This window comes from Anabrus simplex, chromosome 3 (genome assembly GCF_040414725.1).
Source record: "Anabrus simplex isolate iqAnaSimp1 chromosome 3, ASM4041472v1, whole genome shotgun sequence".
Classification (NCBI taxonomy): Eukaryota; Metazoa; Arthropoda; class Insecta; order Orthoptera; family Tettigoniidae; genus Anabrus; species Anabrus simplex.
The window spans coordinates 196,104,279-196,124,870 of NC_090267.1; the positions used below are offsets into that span (position 1 = coordinate 196,104,279).

Sequence of the window (20,592 nt, forward strand, 5' to 3'; positions counted from 1 at the left end):
GCACGTCCGGCCCTTTATTAAAGTAACTCTACCATTCATCTCTCTCATATTTTAACTCTTACACACACTTATTTCAACAGAGCACTGCTTTCAATATCCACTGACTTAACATTTCGTCATCCTCAGCGCATGTGCCTACCTGATCACCTACTGACTCAGCAGTTCCTAATATTGTGTATGCACTGACCTAGTTCCAGATAAATTGCAGTTCACTTGTGCGTCAACATTTACATCATGACTTCCATTATCTAACTTGCTTACCACTACTATTTCAATTGTACGTCCGTATCTTGCCATATCAATAATAACATGTTCTATCATTATCACTTAAACCTTCCAAAATTACAATATCTTACCACTTCCCCATCATAATTACACTTCACACACATTCCACATTTTCATTGTATCTCAAGATTTGACAATCAAATATAACAAACATGCACTCACTTTTCATACACATTTTTAACCATAATTCCCGTACTTAACCGCCCTTAACAAACCTACCACCTACACAACCCACATCTAACTTTTACTCATCACTCTTACACACTTCTCTAATTCATTCTCATTTTACACTCTTAACTATTTACACTTCCTTACACATCCACTTTCCAGACTTATACCTTCATGATTCGCCAATAAAACCTCACTGCTTTCACTTAACTTATTTCAGACCCAAATAACATTATGAATTTTTCTTTCAACTTTATTTCAAAAACTCTTTTTACCGTACATAAATACCTATTTATTTCACCCCCGTTCTTGCATTCTTTGATAATCGACCCTACGATTGTTTGCTCATCCCCTCTTTCTAATAATTCCCGTTTATTGGCACTCAAAAGTTTATTTCTTACCTTCTCCGTATCTTTACAATTACCTATTAAGTATAGATCATTTCCTGATGCCCCACATAATACGCATAGTGACTTTTCTTTACTCTTTGTCCATCCCTTTTTCTTGTATAACCCCATCAGCCACCATAATAATCGTCCTCTCTTCAACCTATCTACATTCTTAATATTTTACACTGACACTTCCATTACTTTGTTAAAAACACTAAGAGATCCTATGTTCCTACACCCTTCTATCAGTTTCTGTCTTTGAATATCTCTGATCCTCCTTAAAAGCACCCTCTGTCCCTAACTTCCTTCTTCTTCCAAACCTCTTCCCCACACGTACCCCATTCCCATCCTCTCCAAGTATAGTTTAATTTTTTCTAGCCATCACCCCCTGACACATGCTTTTCTTTTGTTGTTCGTACGCAGCTTGAAGCACCCTTCCTCCTTCCCCTCTTTTCAAACCCATCTAGTATTTAAGTACTCTTTTCACACACTCCACCTCTATTTCTTCCCCGCACATTAATTCAACCCCAGCATTTGCTGTGCACTGAGGGAGCCCCATCACTGCCTTACCAAATCAACTCATAATTTGTCCTAAGTAACACTCTCTTCCTCCAGCCTCCATACTTTTGCCCCATACATTACTCTGCAAATACTACTGATCTTAAGACTAACCTCAATGTTTTATACCTTATTCCCGGAAATTTAGCCACTAAAATTTTGACTAAGGCTAATGCTGCCATCCCCTCCCCTTCTGCCCTCTTAATTCGATCCTTCCATGCCCATCCTCCATTTAAAATCACTCCTAAATATTCTTATTTACTTGCTCTATCCTCTCTCTCTGGACATCCAGGTCATTTCTCTTTCTCTCCCTTTATGTTTCTGCATTACTAACACTTTAGATTTATTCCCGTTAATTTTCATGACCCATTCCTTTGCATATGCTGACACTGCATTTAAACTTTGGTGCATCTCGCCAGCAGTTAAAGTCATCAATACCACATCATCCGCAAATATCATTCCCGATATCTCCAACCCATTAAGAACCGGTGCCGCCCATTTATTCCCACCGTGTCCATCCAAAATGTCGTTAATGAATAATATAAATAATATAGGGGATAATTTGCAGCCTTGTTTTAAACCCACCCTACACTCTGTTAGCCTACTTCACCTCTTTTCACCGAGCTCGATAGCTGCAGTCGCTTAAGTACGACCAGTATCCAGTATTCGGGAGATAGTAGGTTCGAACCCCACTGTCGGCAGCCCTGAAAATGGCTTTCCGTGGTTTCCCATTTTCACACCAGGCAAATGCTGAGGCTGTACCTTAATTAAGGCCACGGTCGCTTCCTTCCCACTACTAGTCCTTCCCTGTCCCATCGTCGCCATAAGACCTATCTGTGTCGGTGCGACGTAAAGCCACTAGAAAAATACCCTGATGGATCCCGTCACGCTATGAGATATCGGTATCAGTGACAAAGATCTTATACTACAATCTTTAGACTTTAAAAGATTTAATTCCTACAAGGTGGTGACGGGAAGTTGACAGTGCGAATACATGGTTAGGGGAGACAGTTCCAGGTCTAGCAGTAAAAAGTAGAATAATATTTAAAGTATATTTATTTATTTTTTTATTTAACAAGTAACAAGGGAAGCACTCATTTAAATATTACTGATATACATATTATGCCACAGAGACATCAGTCTTATAAATGCTAATTGAACAGAATACTTAATGTACTTATCCTCTGCTGACGAATTTCCCACATTTTCTTTGAATATAGTAAAGTATCGATCAACATTTCTGATATATACCACCTACCTACGAAATATTCCTGATTTTAGAACAAGCTTCCTTCTGCGTATTAAGAGAAAGAAAGAAAGAAGCAATTTCTTTGCGGAATATTCTCTGAAACACCCATGACTTTTCATTCCATGTAAATAAATACAATACTGCATCCTCCAAAATTAGTCGAAAATTGTTTTTGTATTATCTAATGATCAAACTGAAATATAATTTTGAGAGTGTTGTGGAAAATTAATTCCTAAACAATCAAAAATTTAATTTAATGACTGAATTAATTATTTAATTAATTGAATTTACCTTTACTGATAAACTACAACTTTACGTATATTGCATGTCTACTTTAGAAACGTTTGTTCCTAAGTATATTCAAATAATTATGTGTTGTATTGTTTATTATATATGAGCCCACCTTGAGGCCATGACCATTATGGTGTCAAGCCTATAATGGTCTGACACTGTGGTTAGCAGGTTCGAGCCCCGCTGGTCGAAAACAAATTTCGTCATCAGCTTGTTGGCCGGCAGTGTAGGAGAGCTGTGCTATTCAATTTCTAATCACTAATTCTAATCACATTGAGTGTCCAAAGACTGGACTTAATTCCAAATCTATCTAAAGGTCCGCCTCTGTGGTGTAGTGGTTAGTGTAATTAGCTGCCACCCTTGGAGGCCGGGTTCGATTCCCGGCTTTGCCACGAAATTTGAAAAGTGTTACGAGGAGTCCACTCAGCCTCGAGAGGTCAACTGAGTAGAAGGGGTTCGACTCCCCCTCAGCCATCCTGAAGTGGTTTTCCGTGGTTTCCCAATTCTCCTCCAGGCAAATGCCAGGATGGTACCTCACGTAAGGCCACGGCCCCTTCCTTCCCTCTTCCTGGTCTAGGAGAAAAACAACCCTGGAGGGTAAACGGATGAAAAAATAAATAAATAAATAAAAATCCGTTTGACGACGATCCAGGGAACGTGGGTTCAATTCCCCGTCAGAAAGTCCAAAAAATTAAGAAACGAGATTTCCACTTCCGGAGGTGCACATGGCGCTGAGGTTCACTCAGCCTACACCGAAAATGAGTAACGGGTTAATTCCTGGGGGCAAAGGCGAGCGGGCGTAGAGCAAACCAATATATCCCACTTCGTGCCGAGGTTACGGAAAATGGAAGCCTATACCTTCCATTCCTCCCAGGGCCTTCATGGCCTGTACGGAGATGACTCTGCTTTTACTCCGTGTTGCTGAGTATAATACATTTATTTATGACTACATTTTAAATTTACAATTACACATTATTCAAATTATCAGTAGTGAAAGGAGGACCATCATCTTAAATTGTCCTGTTTACAATAAATGGATCGTGCTACTAACGCTAACTTCTAAATACAAAATTGATGCTGTTGAAGCATTATATTTTAAATTTCACTTTTATTATATTTAGAGGTGGGTGGAGATAATATTGTGATAATACAGTATATCATGCCAGTTTTTTGAAAATTGTAAGGTTTGTGAGAACTTCTAATTTTGTTAATATGGTATTTCAATGTGCATCTTCAGATATGACTGAACATTGATGTGTTGGAATTTAGTCAGCAGTAAGATATTTCAGTACGTTCATTAAAATAAGAATATTAACTACCAGCATTCCATTTTGCTGTATACTTGAACATCAAAATGAAGGACATGCAATAAATTACGATTTTTAATAGTGTAAAACAGAGTATTGCAACCGAGTGTGCTAAAGCTAGAAATAAACAGAATTAAATACATATAAAGTGAGTAAAGTACGATAGACAGGAAGTGAAAATTTCTGAAGGATACATCAGAGTACCCTTACAAGGGTGTTCCATATTATATAGTTCCATAGCATATTACCATGCGGTACAGCTTACGGCCACTTTTGTACCTAAGAATAACCGATGTTCTTAATTGCCTCCATTACTGACCATAATTCTTCTGCTTATGACTTCACACTGCACGCCACATTCACGATTACACATTTATATTTGAATTACACATTTGTTAATATATTTATAGGGGACAGTAGTAATTAAAAACGCCCGCAATTTGATTAGGCCGTTTAATCTCTTATATTTAAACCTTTGTCCAATGTGGTTCAACTGAAATATTTTGAATAGAGGATCAAGTATATGTTTAAAATATTGGTAAAAAAGTACTTTGTCAATCTAGGTCCTATTCTCCTTGAGAAATGTTAAAATTATATTGTGATATTGTCATGTGAGCTTGTTTACATCGGGCTCCAGCTACTGGCAAGCAGACAATGCTATTGACTCTTTCTAAACAAGAGAATAACATTAACAAAAGTACAAGGTCATGATTTCTAGAAATAATAACATTTACATCAGAATGAAAGAGATGATGCGTAAATAACACCACCTTGTTTAAAAGGATATACAATTTTCTCTGGTGACGAATTAATCTAGCCTCCCAAACGTAGAAATATCCAGTTTCAAGAATAAATTTTACCAAAATGTTACTATGCATAAACTGATTTGCACTGCATATAAGAGGCTTGTTTTCGTGTGGAAAACGGCATTAAATTGCAAACGTTTAGTAACTGTCTCTACAGCAATAATAAATAGTCCCAGACTGAAATAATCCACTCAGCCTATTGTCATTGTCGCTTCTTTGGTGGGTAATGCTTGGACGAACTCCCTGGAGTCGCCCGCCGCGTTCTTGCGTTTCGTTACGATGGCGTCCACCTCGTGCGATGCGCCCTTTGGAGCGTCGCCTTCTGGATGGTACAGGGGATGTGTTCCATCACCAAACATCATGGCACGTTTCTTCACCATGTTTTCACTGGCGAACTTCAAGTCGTACACCCATCCACGACGAGCCATGAAGTCAATTACCTGAGCAACACATACAGACAAATAAGATCGATCACCAGGACATGAAGAAACGATTCATTACGTCAATTACAAAATGGAATATAAATTATGGTGGTAGTGGGGGGATTAAAGATTCTACAAGTTTCTAGAAGCCATTTGTGTGATGTTCACCAACATTTTGTATAGGAGATGACACCAGATTAATAATAATAATAATAATAATAATAATAATAATAATAATAATAATAATAATAATAATATATTATATATTTTTATTACATTGTATTATAATATTATATTATAATATATTATTATAATAATAATTGTTGTTGTTGTTACATTGAGTCTCCATTGATAGATATACTGTATGTTCTTAGAATTTAATCATAGTAATGGCTTTTGGTGCCGGCAGTGTCCGGGGACAAGTTCGGCTCGCCAGATCTAGGTCTTTTGATTTGACTCCCATAGGCGACCTGTGCGTCGTGACGAGGATGGAATGATGATGAAGACGACACATACACCCAGCCCCCGTGCCAGCGAAATTAAACAATTAAGGTTAAAATTCCTGACCCTGCCGGAAATCGAACCCGGGAACCCTGTGACAAAAGGCCAGCACGCTAACCATTTAGCCATGGAGCCGGACATCAGCGTACTATTACTACTTACATGCTGATCTGCGCTCTGCATACTGTACAGTCTTCTTAGTGCCTTTCTCTCTCGTCACTTTTATTCCTACTTGCCTTGTATGTTATTTTAATTGTTCTTAGTAGTCTTTTAGTTTGTTTCTTTATTTTGTGTACAACAATACTTTTATTACATCTTGGAAGATGTAATCATAATTTCGGTTCATGTTAGGTAGTTAATACTCTATTGACGAATGTATGACAATACAGAAATCAGTACCGGTAAGTGAATATAAAAACGAACACAAGCATGAACTCCAGTTGTTGCGGAGGCTATTTATAGTGTAATTATATAATGAAATTAATAACCAGTGAATATTTTTATTACTATCATTAAAAGCAAAGCAGCAGTAAAATCCAATCCTTGAAGTCATCATATGACAGGAAAGTTATTTATTATTTCTGTCCACTGATTCACATAAAGTCCGCCTCTGTGGTGTAGTGGTTAGCGTGATTAGCTGCCACCCCCGGAGGTCCGGGTTCGATTCCCGGCTCTGCCACGAAATTTGAAAAGTGGTACGAGGACTGGAACGGGGTCCACTCAGCATCGAGAGGTCAACTGAGTAGAGGTGGGTTCGATTCCCGCCTCAGCCATCCTGGAAGTGGTTTTCCGTGGTTTCCCACTTCTCCTCCAGGCAAATGCCGGTATGGTACCTAACTTAAGGCCACGTCCCCTTCCTTCCCTCCTCCTTGCCTGTCCCATCCAATCTTCCCATCCCCCGACAAGGCGAGGCCGCCTGCGCGAGGAACTGGTCATTCTCCCCAGTTGTATCCCCCGACCCAAAGTCTGAAACTCCAGGACACTGCCCTTGAGGCGGTAGAGGTGGGATCCCTCGCTGAGTCCGAGGGAAAAACCGACCCTGGAGGGTAAACAGATGAAGAAGAAGAAGATTCACATAAAACGTATACTACAGTAGAGATGCGCAGAAATGCAACAAACCTTGGCTGTTCTATTTCCTCCCAGGGGAAATGTATACAAGGAAGATTTATGTTAAACGGAACGTATATTTAGTACATAGGCTACGGTATAATTTCACTTTACCTTTGTGGAGAGATCATGCTTCATGCCCAGTTCCGCCGCACGGTAGTCCCAGGGGAAGCAGTGATGGTAGTTGTGCCATCCCTCGCCCAAGGACAGGAAGGCCACAATATTACTTTCCACGGGTTCGATATGACTGGAACACAGTAAAAATGTATCTTGTTAATAAAGGTGAGCGTGTTAATTGATACAACATGGCGATTATTAATGGTTGCAAACTAATGCCTTCCATTTTCTTGAATATTTCATCCTGCCAGTGCAAGACTGGAATATCTGTAAAAATCAGGTTATTTAGAAATAGGGGTGTGAAGTATTCCACAGATTCAAAAACTATGCCCGCACGAAACCGCTACAATTGCAGATATCGTGGTCTTGCACTGAACGGGACTGAAATCCCCTCAATTTACAGTATAAAGCCAATGCATCTGCAAATGAGGCTCTTTTTCACTGAACACCTTTAAACAAATACATGTATGTAAAACAAATCTTTTTTACTTTTTTACTTCAAGGTCCTAATGTCATAAATTTAGCCGTTTTCGCATTTGTACATTGAAGATCACACTAAAATACATCAACTCGCGTAAGAAAGCAAAAAAACGAAAAAGTTGCTCTTATCATTGCTTTATAAACGATCTGTTCTCTACATTTTGACATGAAGTCTTCTCTGCATTCTAAAGTGATGTCTTACTCCCAGGTCTGCATGTACGGAAAGTTGGCGTTACGAAAATTAGCTTATGAATACACAGGCTTACTTTCTGGCAAACTATAAGTGATACATTCGATATTCCAGTAGCGCTAGATAATTCAAGGCCTCGCCTAAATGCCACGGTGATAAATTCATTGCGATGATGCAACTTCTTCCCCAGGGTCCTCGTGCTTTGAGCACTCTGTTATGCGCACTTAGCAGACTCCGGAGTATCGTCGCGACTGGACGTGTTTTTACAAATACCGTTTGTGAATTAGTGACTATGAACGTTGGAAATTTGCTAAAGAATGTTTGATATACCAGCGACTTGACCGTCTCAATATAAATTACGACCATGCATTAGGGGTACGATTAAAAAATCTTCTCTGAGCCCGAAATTATGGTACCAAATGTTTTCCCTACGACCCATAGCGATAAAGTTAAGCGAGGTCGAAAATGTGATAATTTCTTAACTTACTTCATATCGACTTCTGAATGTAAATTCCGGCTCATGACATGTGTATCACTGAACAGAGAATCTTACTCCCGATATAACGGTCCAATTGCAGTAGACTTAGAACAACAAAGCAGGAGTTGCATGGTGTGCGCAATTCTGAAAATTTCTAAATGTACTGAATCATATGCACGGTCTATATACTATAATTAGTCATCCGTTTCGCTAGGCGACCAGGCAGGTTAGTTGGTACTCAATAAATAATATCAATAGCATATCAGCCAAACATATAAAATCAGTTATGCTACTTGTCTCTTACTGTAATTATCATCGGCCGCTTGTAAATAAAACTGTATTGAACTATCTAAAGTGACTCTCGTTGCACACGAAGTCAGACTTACACCGGGTGAGATTGCCAAGATAGCAGTCCATCATCTGCCATTACCCATATGTCCTAGTAGTTTTTATGAGCTCAGTCCTTTTTCACTCCATTAGTAATAGAGCGTAATCAAATACGCCAGTCCCGTGCCAATATATTCACCAGCACGTAAAGGAACTCGTGTTGGTCAAAATTTCCAGCTCCTTGGCGTCTCCAAAAACTATAAAATTAGTTAGAGAGACGTGAAATAATTATGACTATCATTATTGGGCCATATTATTTTGTATTATTATTATTACATTGGAGGCTGAGGACAGGTCCGTGTTGCATCTCGAAAACTTATTATTTTGAATATTAGTAAGGCGCTGCTGCTAGTTGCTTTACGTCGCACCGACACAGATAGGTCCTATGGCGACGATGGCACAGGGAAGGGCTAGGAGTGGGAGGGAAACGGCCGTGGCCTTAATTAAGGTACAGCCCCAGCATTTGCCTGGTGTGAAAATGGGAAACCACGGAAAACCATTTCCAGGGCTGCCTACAGTGGGGTTCGAACCTACTATCTCCCGAATACTGGATACCGGCCGCACTTAAGCGACTGTAGCTATCGAGCTCGGTATATTAGTAAGGATTAACCGGAAAACATCCCAAGCAGTTCCTAACTTGTGAGGTATAATCTTGAAACAACGGGGGCACATCTGAGTCTGGCATTCCATTCAATTACCTGACAGGATCCTCTCTTTCATATACTCTATCTGAACTCTATGAATCGGTATCTTCCGACTCGACGTCATGAAGCGGGGAGTCATTCGATTTTCCGTATTTACCGATTCCACACTTGCCATAGCCGAAATCCTCATTTTACAGGAGTAGAAACTCCTCTCTATTTGATTTACATTAAGAAGGGCTGATAATACTGTGGTTTTGGCCCATAAAATTAAAACTATAATAATTCACTATGAACCGCTTCCGACTGGATATGTTTCAGATCACACGTCCCTGCGGTTCGGATTCCACGTAAACAACTGGAGGTTTGGTAGCAGTGATCATGGTATCAGCAGTCATGTAAAACTACAAGCTTGCTTTCTGTTTTAGATAAGCTGATGGCGTGGTCTAAAAGTCTACTTGACTACCATATCTTTTCACGAGTGTTGAAACAGAGTGCACTTATGGGGACAACTGAGAACAGAACTACGTCATTCTAAACATGGTTATAAGTAGGGCCCAGATGTTAATGACATGTCATATTTTTTCTTTATATTATATCCATGGAAAATACAACTTAAGCATGATTTTATCTGCAGTGACTAAAGTTATACAATTTTCGCGGGTCATAATCAGTTATATTTTGGTTATTTTAACGTTTTTATCGTATTCCGGTAATTTGATACATTATGGTCATATTTTCACGTGAATTTTCATGTTTTTGTCATATTTATATTTTTATTAAATATTCGCATACCTGCTTTCAATGACGGATTTTTCACATCTCCTAACTGTTGTTTATAATTTCTTAAAATTATTTATTTTAAAAATATATATTTATGTGAATTAGTAGGGTAAGCTGTATAGCAAGAGACATACATAGAAAGAGACAGAAAGGTGAGCCTCTATTGAACTCTAATGATTTGACATATTTCAAGTATGGCCCAATAACACCCTGCGATGTTAAGCGGTCTTTTTCCTATTTGAAAAACTAAAAATATATGTAGTTTGCTATTGTAATTCTTTGTGATTGCCCATCAAAATGTGTCATTTATTTCATTCTGTGCAGAGCTGAGAGTTAACTCTGGATTGAGTAATTAAATAAATTCAAAATATAACAATAAAATAAATATTATTACTTATTTATTATTGAATGTTCTAGAACATTTACTGTATAGAAGATAATTTAAAAGCAGCAAAATTTTGAAGATTTCAAAAATGTGACCAAAAACTTTTAAATCATATTTATTGTCATATTTTAATACATTTTTCGGTCATAAATGCTTGCATATTTCTAACATTTTAGGTCATAAACATCCTGGCCCTAGTTATAAACAATTAATCAAGTCATGTATCGGTAAAATATTGTAATTGTTCACGAATAAACTTTCGTTCAGAGCTGATGTTGGAAGAAATATAAAAATAATTAATAATTTCTAGTTGGAAGTTTTGAGGTCTTCGAATGTTGCGGTTGTCAGTTTTGTGTAGACCTACTTACTGCGTGAGAGACTCAACTTGGATCGAAGAAATGGGAATCCAGACACCACCTACCACGAGCCAGGACCAATATTAGAGTGATAAAGGAATAATCTATTTGAAAAAGGAACCTGATTTCAGGCATCTTCTGCTGCTCAAGTGCGTCTTGGACTGGATATAACGAAGAATTCAACGGCTCCTTTTTCCGGGGGTGAAGATCATGGGCAAATTTGCAGCAGTAGTAAACTGTTGCCTTTTAATTGAAAGAGAAACCTTCAAAAGCTATGAGAAGTAGGAGTAACTCTGAAGGAAAATCTGGTCTGACGGATACAAAGAGACAGTTCCTACACAGCATGGCGTAGGGGGTATTAACTGACCGACATGAAATCAACATAAGGTATACCTATAAATAAATAAACGGCAAATAAGAAGTAATATGACGCTCAGAGGCAGAAGGAACAGAAAAAGGAAAAATCTCAAATGTTTTTATCTTGGCTTTTAGATAAGAAAACTAACATCGGTGTTAACCAACAAACTTATCTCAGTTAATGGTCATTATCTCGGTTTAAATCTTGCCAGAGAAAAGTTGACCGAAAAACTAAGATAATCGCCTTTAAGAAATGGCGGCTCGTAGGTAACTGGAATATTTAATTAATGAGAGAATAAATCATACTGATGAGGGATAAATGAAAGAGTATGCAATAAAACGTCGTAGGTGAATAAAATAAAACCTTACATACTTTAAGGATTACGATGATTGGTATTGATTTTGTAACATATTTTTATGTTTTCCAAAGCTTGTCAGTCTTTTCCGTCGTAGAATAATTTGGAATTTCCAACATATAGCCTAGGTTAGTTGAATACTCCACTAAACTTGTTTTTTACAGTCACAGAATTTATTTTATGGCCGAACATTTTTCAGTTGTGCTGTTACAGCATCTGTTGGCTTATTATCTATGATGTTAATGTTTTCTACAAACAAATTCAATAAGAATTGCTTCTGTTAATAGTCTACATTTAGGATATAATTTACGATAAATTATTTTCAAACAATGAACCTGCTTATAAACTTGCTTCTTGTGATAATTACGTCAGTATGTAGCCAAAGCAAAGTCATCTCCGTACATGCCATTAAGGCCTTGGGAGGAGCGGAAGGTACAAAGGCTTCCACTATCCGTAACCTCGATACTTGATGGGGTAGAGTGGTTAGCTCTACGTCCGGCCGCCTTTCCCCCAGGAATTAACCTGGTACTCATTTTTGGTGTAGGCTGAGTTAACTTCAGGGCCCTGTGCACCTCCGGAAGTGGAAATCTCGTTTCTTAAATTTTACGACTTCCTGGCGGCGATCTGCACCCACGTCCTTCCGGGCGAACCGAGCACGCCTTTACCGCCTCGGCCAGGCAAACGAAAAAGGGTAGCAGGGATATATTTTTGCCAAGGTCATGGTTAAAGATATGATTCACCCGTATGCCGCACACATTCATCAGTCTGACAGTCTGTTTCCAGTCATTTTATTTTGTTAATTGCTTTACATCGCACCGACACAGATAGGTCTTATGGCGACGATGGGATAGGAAAAGGCTAGGAGTGGGAAGGAAGCGGCCGTGGCCTTAATTAAGGTGCAGCCCCAGCATATGCCTGGTGTGAAAATGAGAAACCGCGGAAAACCATCTTCAGGGCTGCCGACAGTGGGATTCGAACCCACTATCTCCTGGATGCATTTCCAGTCATTTGACCGTATCGGGAATGGAATGAATGAAGCCCCCAATTAGTGACGAGAATAGGAATTGTGCCGGCTGCCGAAGCCTTTCGCAGTCCTCTGGGGCAATGATTAATGAATGACAGATCAAATGATATTGGAGAGTGTTGCTGGAATGAAATATGACTGGGAAAACCGGAGTACCCGGAGAAAAACCTGTCCCGCCTCCGATTCGTCCAGCACAAATCTCACATGGAGTGACCAGAATTTGAACAACTGATTCCAGCGGTGAGAGGCCGGCGCGTTGCCGCCTGAGCCACGGATCAGACTGACAGTCTCACTCAATAAAGTTGTCTGTGTAGTTCTGTCCAGTGTCTACTACTTTGTTAGTGTATAGTCAAATACTAAATTACATTTTAATTGTATAATCATCAGAATGGTGAGATTCAGTGACGGCGATTGGGAGTTAGAAGCGGGAGGTTGAAAAAATATACAGGGTGTGATAAAAATGTACGGCACAAATTGCAGGACACATTCCTCACACGTGAACGAAGAAATAATGTTATATAAACATGGGTCCAAAAACGCTTTGTTTCCATGTCACATCTCATTTCTCCAACTCGTTAATCATGGGGAATACACAATAACAGAATGCGCCAGCATACCACATGCAACCGTTTCTCACAGGAGATGTTTAATATGCCCTCCATGAGCATAGATACATGCTTCAACCCGCCGTCATAGTGAATCTCGGATGCACTGATGTATCCCTGGAGTATTGCTTGTGGTTTGCCTGCCTTCCATAATACGGGGACGGAGATTCTGCAAATCTTGCATTGGGGTTCGATACACAAGAGCTTTCGAATGTCCCCTCAAATAAAAGTCCAGTTGGTTAAGGTGCGAAGAATGTGGAGGCCAGGCAATTGGTCCACCTTAACCTATCTATTTCTCACCGAATCTGTTATTTAGAAGCCGACGGGCATTAACACTACAATGAGAAGTTGCTCCATCGTTCATGAAGTGCATGTTTTGTCGTACAGCTAAAGGCACATCTGCTAACAGATCAGGTAAAACATTCTCTACGAAATTATGGTAACTTCATCCGTTGAGCCTGGGTGGAAGAAGGTAAGTTCCTATCAAACAGTCACCAGCAATGCCGGCCCAAACATTGACAGAAAATCTTTGTTGATGACTTGCTTCAACAGCTGCGTGCGGATTGACGTCAGTCCATACTTGCCGATCGTGAAAACTTACAATCTTATCTCGTTGAAACGACTCCTAATCTGTAAACAGCACCGTTGTACTAAAATTAGGGTTGACACTTTGTTGAATAAACCATTCGCAGAAGGGTACTCTTGCAGGAAAATCAGCTGCTGATAGTGCCTGCACACATTGTAAATGGTATTGATACGGCTGGTCATCGTGAACATTGGCCAGACAGTCACGTGGTTAACATTCATTTTTGCAGCTTCTTGTCGTACTGACACGAGGGTCGTCGTCAACTGCATGAAGAATTGCCTCCACCCGTTATGGTGTCCTCGTCCTTTTAGGCCCTCCCCCGGTCGCGATTTTCAGGCTGAAATGGGACGACGATCAATGGCTTCAAACGTTTTCCTTTCGGGGTACCTTCGTCCTGGCAACCTCTCCCAGTACAAACGTTTAGCGCGAGCGCCGTTGCCGTCTGCTAATCCATACATCAAATGGACATCTGTCGTCTCTGCATTTGTATACACTGTCATAGTACGAGCCAAGTCTGTGATGAACTCTACGTACGCAGTAACCGGTGTGCTTGCCAAGGTCGTACTGATCACTGGAACAGTTGACGTTATCTGTAAACACCAATGACGTAAGTCGCATGGCAAAAGGGACATGAAAAACAAAAACAAAACAAAAAATCACTGGCGGTGCACCTACGATAACGACACCGTAACCAGATGTAACCAAGAGTGCATGTTCCCCATGATTCTAACGTTCTGATCTTGCGTGTTTCTCATTATTAATGAGTTGGAGAAAATTAGGTGTAACATGGATACAACGTGTTTCCGGACCCATGTTCATATAACATAATTTCGTTTACGTGTGAGGAATTTGTCCTGCAATTTTTGCCGTACATTTTTGTTACACTCTGTATACATTTTCTTCCCTCCCACTTTTAACTCCCAATCGTCGCCACTGAATCGCACCATTGTTGTATTTGTTTCCGAATGTATAAGGAAACCAACGGACAGGAGCGAATTGTAGGGTTCAAAGGTACTTTTTTCCCTTCATAAATGTCACGCTGCCCATTTCCTTAATGCGTGGAGCTAACTTACTCTGTGTCAGCATTTAAAATATCCTTCTCTTTCAGCAGGTACTCACTTGTTGTAGGGCCTTGTGCCGTACATGTGTGCTGCGCTGTTCACCAACCACGTAATGTTCAACACGGTGATCATTCGGAAGAAGTAACATCCGTACACCGCCACCCAGAAGTCCTCATTCCAGCACAGTACGGGAATGGCGATGGGGAAACACATTGAAAAGAAGAAATACAATGTTTTGTAATACCTGCAAAGAAACCAAAACCAAAATATTAACAAACAAATACATATCTTACATTACATTTTTCTAGTAACACAGAAATATAGCTGTTTTAATATTTAGATGTTTCCTGATAAATGGAATATTTTTTAAACATAGGCCTAAGTGTTGGGATTTCTTCATTTTTGTCTCTTAAGAGTATATCTTTTAATCTGTGGCATTTTTTTAGGTAAATTTTGAACGAAAATCCCCATTAAAGTCATCATATTTGTTCCTTTCCTTTCATTTTCATTCATATTTCGTATTTGCTCAACACCTTTTTCCCGATAATAATTTTTTTTACATATTCTATTAATTGATTGTACACATTCAATATTTTCATGTTAAAATCCACCTGTATATAATGGACCAGTTTACCGAGCTCGATAGCTGCAGTCGCTGAAGTGCGGCCAGTATCCAGTATTCGGGAGATAGTAGGTTCGAACCCCACTGTCGGCAGCCCTGAAAATGGTTTTCCGTGGTTTCCCATTTTCACACCAGGCAAATGCTGGGGCTGTACTTTAATTAAGGCCACGGCCGCTTCCTTCCCACTCCTAGCCCTTTCCTGTCCCATCGTCGCCGTAAGACCTATCTGTGTCGTTGCGACGTAAAACAACTAGCAAAAAAAAAATAATAATAATGGACCAGTTTAACTATCATTTCAGTATAGATTCTTCTTTTCTTTTTTTTTTTCTATTACGTCGCACCGACACAGATAGGTCTTATGGCGACGATGGGAGAGGAAAGGCCTAGGAGTGGGAAGGAAGCAGCCGTGGGCTTAATTAAGGTACAGCCCCAGCATTTGCCTGGCGTGAAAATGGGAAACCACGGAGAGCCATCTTCAGGGCTGCCGATAGTGGGATTCGAACCCATTATCTCCCGGATGCAAGCTCACAGCTGCGCGACCCTAACCGCACGGCCAACTCGGCCGGTCAGTATAGATTCGTCCGGCTCTGTTAGTTCGGGACAAATGGTCGCACGCCTGCCTGCATTCTGAATCTTTGTGTTGTTTATGTTTGTGAACATAACACCCGAAGGTTCTCAAATGGTAGTCAGTGCATCAGTCAACTTTATCAAACCCAGTATCAGTTTAGTCTGGGTTTCCACAAAATTCAAGGTACATTATGCCGAAAACCAAAGCAAATTCTGTTCAGAAATTGTAACAGTAACAACCAAATTTTACTAATGGCGGGAAACCACACTAAGTAAACTAATTTATGTTTAATCATTGAGATTGTAGTTTACAGTCTTCTATGTTGGTACTTCAATTCAATTATGAGTATGACAATATTTATGTAATTATTAATTTAAATAAAAAGCTCAAAACCTCACTTGCTATTTAGAAAAAACTTAGATTGTAAAATTTCTTTAGGTCTTTCTTTGTAAATCTATAGCATTTTTGAAGGAAATGTACCTTATTTACGAGCCATTTTTTTATCATTTATAGGTCATCAAAATCTTATCTTTATCCTCCTTAGGCTGAAGACCAGACGAAGTGAAACAAAAACTTGTGTACTTTTCATATTAATTGTTTATATAAGTTAATGTCAATCTATGGAGTGTGACCACCAAAGGAGAGGAGGTGTTGGAGATGTAGGAGTCGACGTGATAGAAGGGGGTCCACAGCATATTTTTCTACAGATAAAAACAAAAAACCATAAATAAATAACTATACATTGGAAACACACAAAGATAAAAATCAATTAATAGAAATGATTCTGACGAATTAAAGAATGATAATAAACTAGCAGAAGTACCCGTTCTTCGTACGGGTTATCAGAAACTGGCTTTAGTTACTCATACTATCGGTGTGAGCGACTTCATTAGATATTTATATCACTGATGTGTTTACTTAAGTACGTAGAAATTATTTGTCATGTTTGGAACTATAGTGTATCTTCTTTTCTTCATGGGGGCCTCTAAATATTAGTTCGTAATTAGCGTCGACCTCTAAGATATTTTGCTACCAAGTTTTTCCTTCATTCCCACCTAAATATACCTTCTCCCTTCACAAAGCTACAAGTTTAGTGTAAGTATACTTCCGCTAGATAGTACCACAAATATAAATATTATTGAATGTATTTGTTTGATCCGACATTTCGTAACCGTTACATATGATCAAGGACATACGCGATGCATAAAAGAAACTACTATAATTATCGAGAATTATAATTCTCAGGGCTTGTCACTCATGTCGCAAATCATATAATGAATCTGAGTATAAATGTTGAGAATTTTTTTCAAGTCATGGGCGCACCAACTTGACAATTGTGTACAGTATATAAGTTGTTTTCATGGTTACAATGATCGTAAAAGTTGACCAAAATATCGGCACTGATAACATCAGTCATCCTACTACTCCATGATTTGATAGAAAATACTTTAAACTATAGGTAACAGACTCCGCAAAATGCTGAAACCTAAGCCGGTACGTAAAAACGGAGGCCCGTCAGCAACCGCTGGTCGCTGTACTACGGAGATCTCCGGGACTATTATTTTTATACTTCACGTCCTTTCCATCCTCACCCAAAGGAGTGCTATGAGCGTCTTACACAACAGTTTATTTTTTTCCAGATAGTAAGTCATATGTGCATCAATTTTCGTTGGCAGCTATGCCCAAACGTATATGCATAATCTAGCTGCTGTAGAATCCTGGAGCTGACGTTGCCATGGTTACGGCAGTTCATTACTTATCCAATTCCTAGAGCAGGGGTAGTGTCGTGCCAATATCTCCGTAACGGTTGGTTTTAGGGCCTTAAAACATGGTTTTAGGGCCCGTAGGGCTTACGGAGTTTTGTTCTTTGCGTCAAGAGGATTCAATTGAGCTTTGCCTCGTCCTTATACGACAAATTCGATATTTTGCCTATATTAGCCTATTATTTTTATATCTCCCCCCCCCCCGTGTCCCCCACCTCGAATTGTATTGAAAATAAAATACAGCCCATGTTATTCACTGGCAATGTAGATTTCTATAGGTGAAGTAATTTTTAAAATCGATTCAGTAGTTTTTGAGCCTATTCGTTACAAACAAATTTTTCCTCTTTATAATATTAGTATAGATGTAAAAATAATTGATCATTTAACGGGCGAGTTGGCCGTGTGGTTAGGGGCGCGCAGCTGTGAGCTTGCAGACGGGAGATAGTGGGTTCGAATCCCACTCTCGGGAGCCCAGAAAATGGTTTTCCCATTTTCACACCAGGCAAATGCTGGGACTGTACCTTAATTAAGGGCACGGCCACTTCCTTCCCACTCCTAGCCCTTTCCTATCTCATCGTCGTCATATGACCTATCTGCGTAGGCGCGACGTAAAGCGCATAAATAATAATTGACCATTGTTTCCAAACACTGGCATTAATAAAATCTGTATTCCAGAGGCAGTGTTGACCATTTGGCATTGGCTGCTCTCTCTTTCACTCAGCACTCTATATCACCATTTGGAATCAGCGTCAATGCTGAATAAGAAAACTGCTAGGTAATACAAGCAAAATCACAATGTAAACTTAATAAAAAGAAAAACAATGACTTCTACGTATGTTGATAAAGAAATTCTGCCGCTGAGAGGGGCCTGACAGGATTTTCTCTTGTCATGAAGGGCTCAGAGGAAAAGCTCGAGAACCATTGGTGTAAATACCTCGGAATTAGCATTTTAAATACTCATTTCGTCCGCCTCTGTGGTGTAGTGGTTAGCGTGATTAGCTGCCACCCCCGGAGGTCCGGGTTCGATTCCCGGCTCTGCCACGAAATTTGAAAAGTGGTACGAGGGCTGGAACGGGGTCCACTCAGCCTCAGGAGGTCAACTGAGTAGAGGTGGGTTCGATTCCCACCTCAGCCATCCTGGAAGTGGTTTTCCGTGGTTTCCCACTTCTCCTCCAGGCAAATGCCGGGATGGTACCTAACTTAAGGCCGCGGCCGCTTCCATCCCTCTTCCTTGTCTATCCCTTCCAATCTTCCCCATCCCCCGCAAGGCCCCTGTTCAGCATAGCAGGTGAGGCCGCCTGGGCGAGGCACTGGTCATTCTCCCCAGTTGTATCCCCCGACCAAGAGTCTGAAGCTCCAGGACACTGCCCTTGAGGCGGTAGAGGTGGGATCCCTCGCTAAGTCCGAGGGAAAAACCGAACCTGGAGGGTAAACAGATGATGATGATGATGAAATACTCATTTCACAAGACCATTGTTACAAATATACTGTATGTATCCCAGTATTCAAACCGAATTACAATATTTTGGGATATGTACTGTATATATAATTGAAGCAATGGAATGATGAATGCAGCCGTCGAGCATGGAGGATTTAGAATATATTTGAATGTCGCAACAATCAAATATGCAATAAAATATAAAGCTTACTCGACGTTCTTTTAAAACACTGTGTGTCCATCATTTTAATAATATACTGACTAATTCCCTGCAGTATGAATATAAAATTGTAAATTTCATGAACCCACTTGTAAAAATATAGCGTTTATAGAAAGAGCAAGAAGCCTCCGTGGCTCAGGCGGCAGCGCGCCGACCTCTCACCGCTGGGTTCCGTGGTTCAAATCCCGGTCACTCCATGTGAGATTTGTGCTGGACAAAGCATAGGCGGGATAGATTTTTCTCCGGACACTCCGATTTTCCTTGCCATATTTCATTCCAGCAATACTCTGCAATATCATTTCATTCCATCTGTCATTCATTAATCATTGACCCAGAGGAGTACGACAGGCTTCGGCAGCCGGCACGATTCCTATCCTCGCCGCTAGATGGGGCTTCATTCATTTCATTCCTGATCCCGTCGAATGACTGGAAACAGGCTGCGGATTTTCATAGAAATTGCAAGACAGAGAAACTTAAAGATGTGGGTTTATTATCACCTTCACAACAGTCATGAACCATGCGAAACCTATTTGCTACTTGCTACTACATCATTCAGGTTGAATGGGAGAATAAGTTTTCACCCATGTCTGATCCCAACAGCAATTCAGGCTGTTCTTCATAATGACAGCACAGATATTGCATTAATGATAATGTCTAGTTACAAGGACTCGTCGTTACTCATGATCCTACATCTCGTGCCGAAGATTACAATCTCTTCACAAACTGATTCGTTGTGGTCATGAATTTTCCGTAAATCTTGTCTAGCTATACTTTATGTTTGCTCGCAAAGCACGCCAAGTATGAAGGAGATGTGATATTGATCTCCGATGACTTGTTGACGCAGGAAGATTAAGACGCAACATCTCAATATTTAAACATTTATTCTAACATCTAGTAGCTAATGTTACGTAAATATTTACGGGTTTTGCATATCAAATCCGTAAGCTCATCGAAACGTTTTCGTCTCATTTTCTACAGATCTCACATTTGAGGTTCAATAATAATGAAATTCAAAGGTGTTATAAAGTACATTTCTAACCTTTGAATCTTCCGTGGGTATTTCAAATCTACAGCCGAAAACGATTATTTATT

At 39.8% G+C, this 20,592-nt stretch overlaps 1 protein-coding gene across 1 annotated transcript in view; it reads right to left on the reverse strand.

Moving 5' to 3' along the window:
* Positions 1-2,438: 2,438 nt before the first annotated feature.
* The window catches only part of LOC136866141 (acyl-CoA Delta-9 desaturase), a 180,858-nt gene continuing 162,704 nt past the window's right edge, over positions 2,439-20,592 (reverse strand). The window contains exons 5-7 of the mRNA XM_067142843.2: positions 14,948-15,133; positions 7,198-7,330; positions 2,439-5,493 (exon numbers count right to left, since the gene is read on the reverse strand). Of these exons, the coding sequence (XP_066998944.1) occupies positions 5,245-5,493; positions 7,198-7,330; positions 14,948-15,133 (568 nt within the window). The 3' untranslated portion in view covers positions 2,439-5,244. The remainder of the gene's footprint in view (positions 5,494-7,197; positions 7,331-14,947; positions 15,134-20,592) is intronic.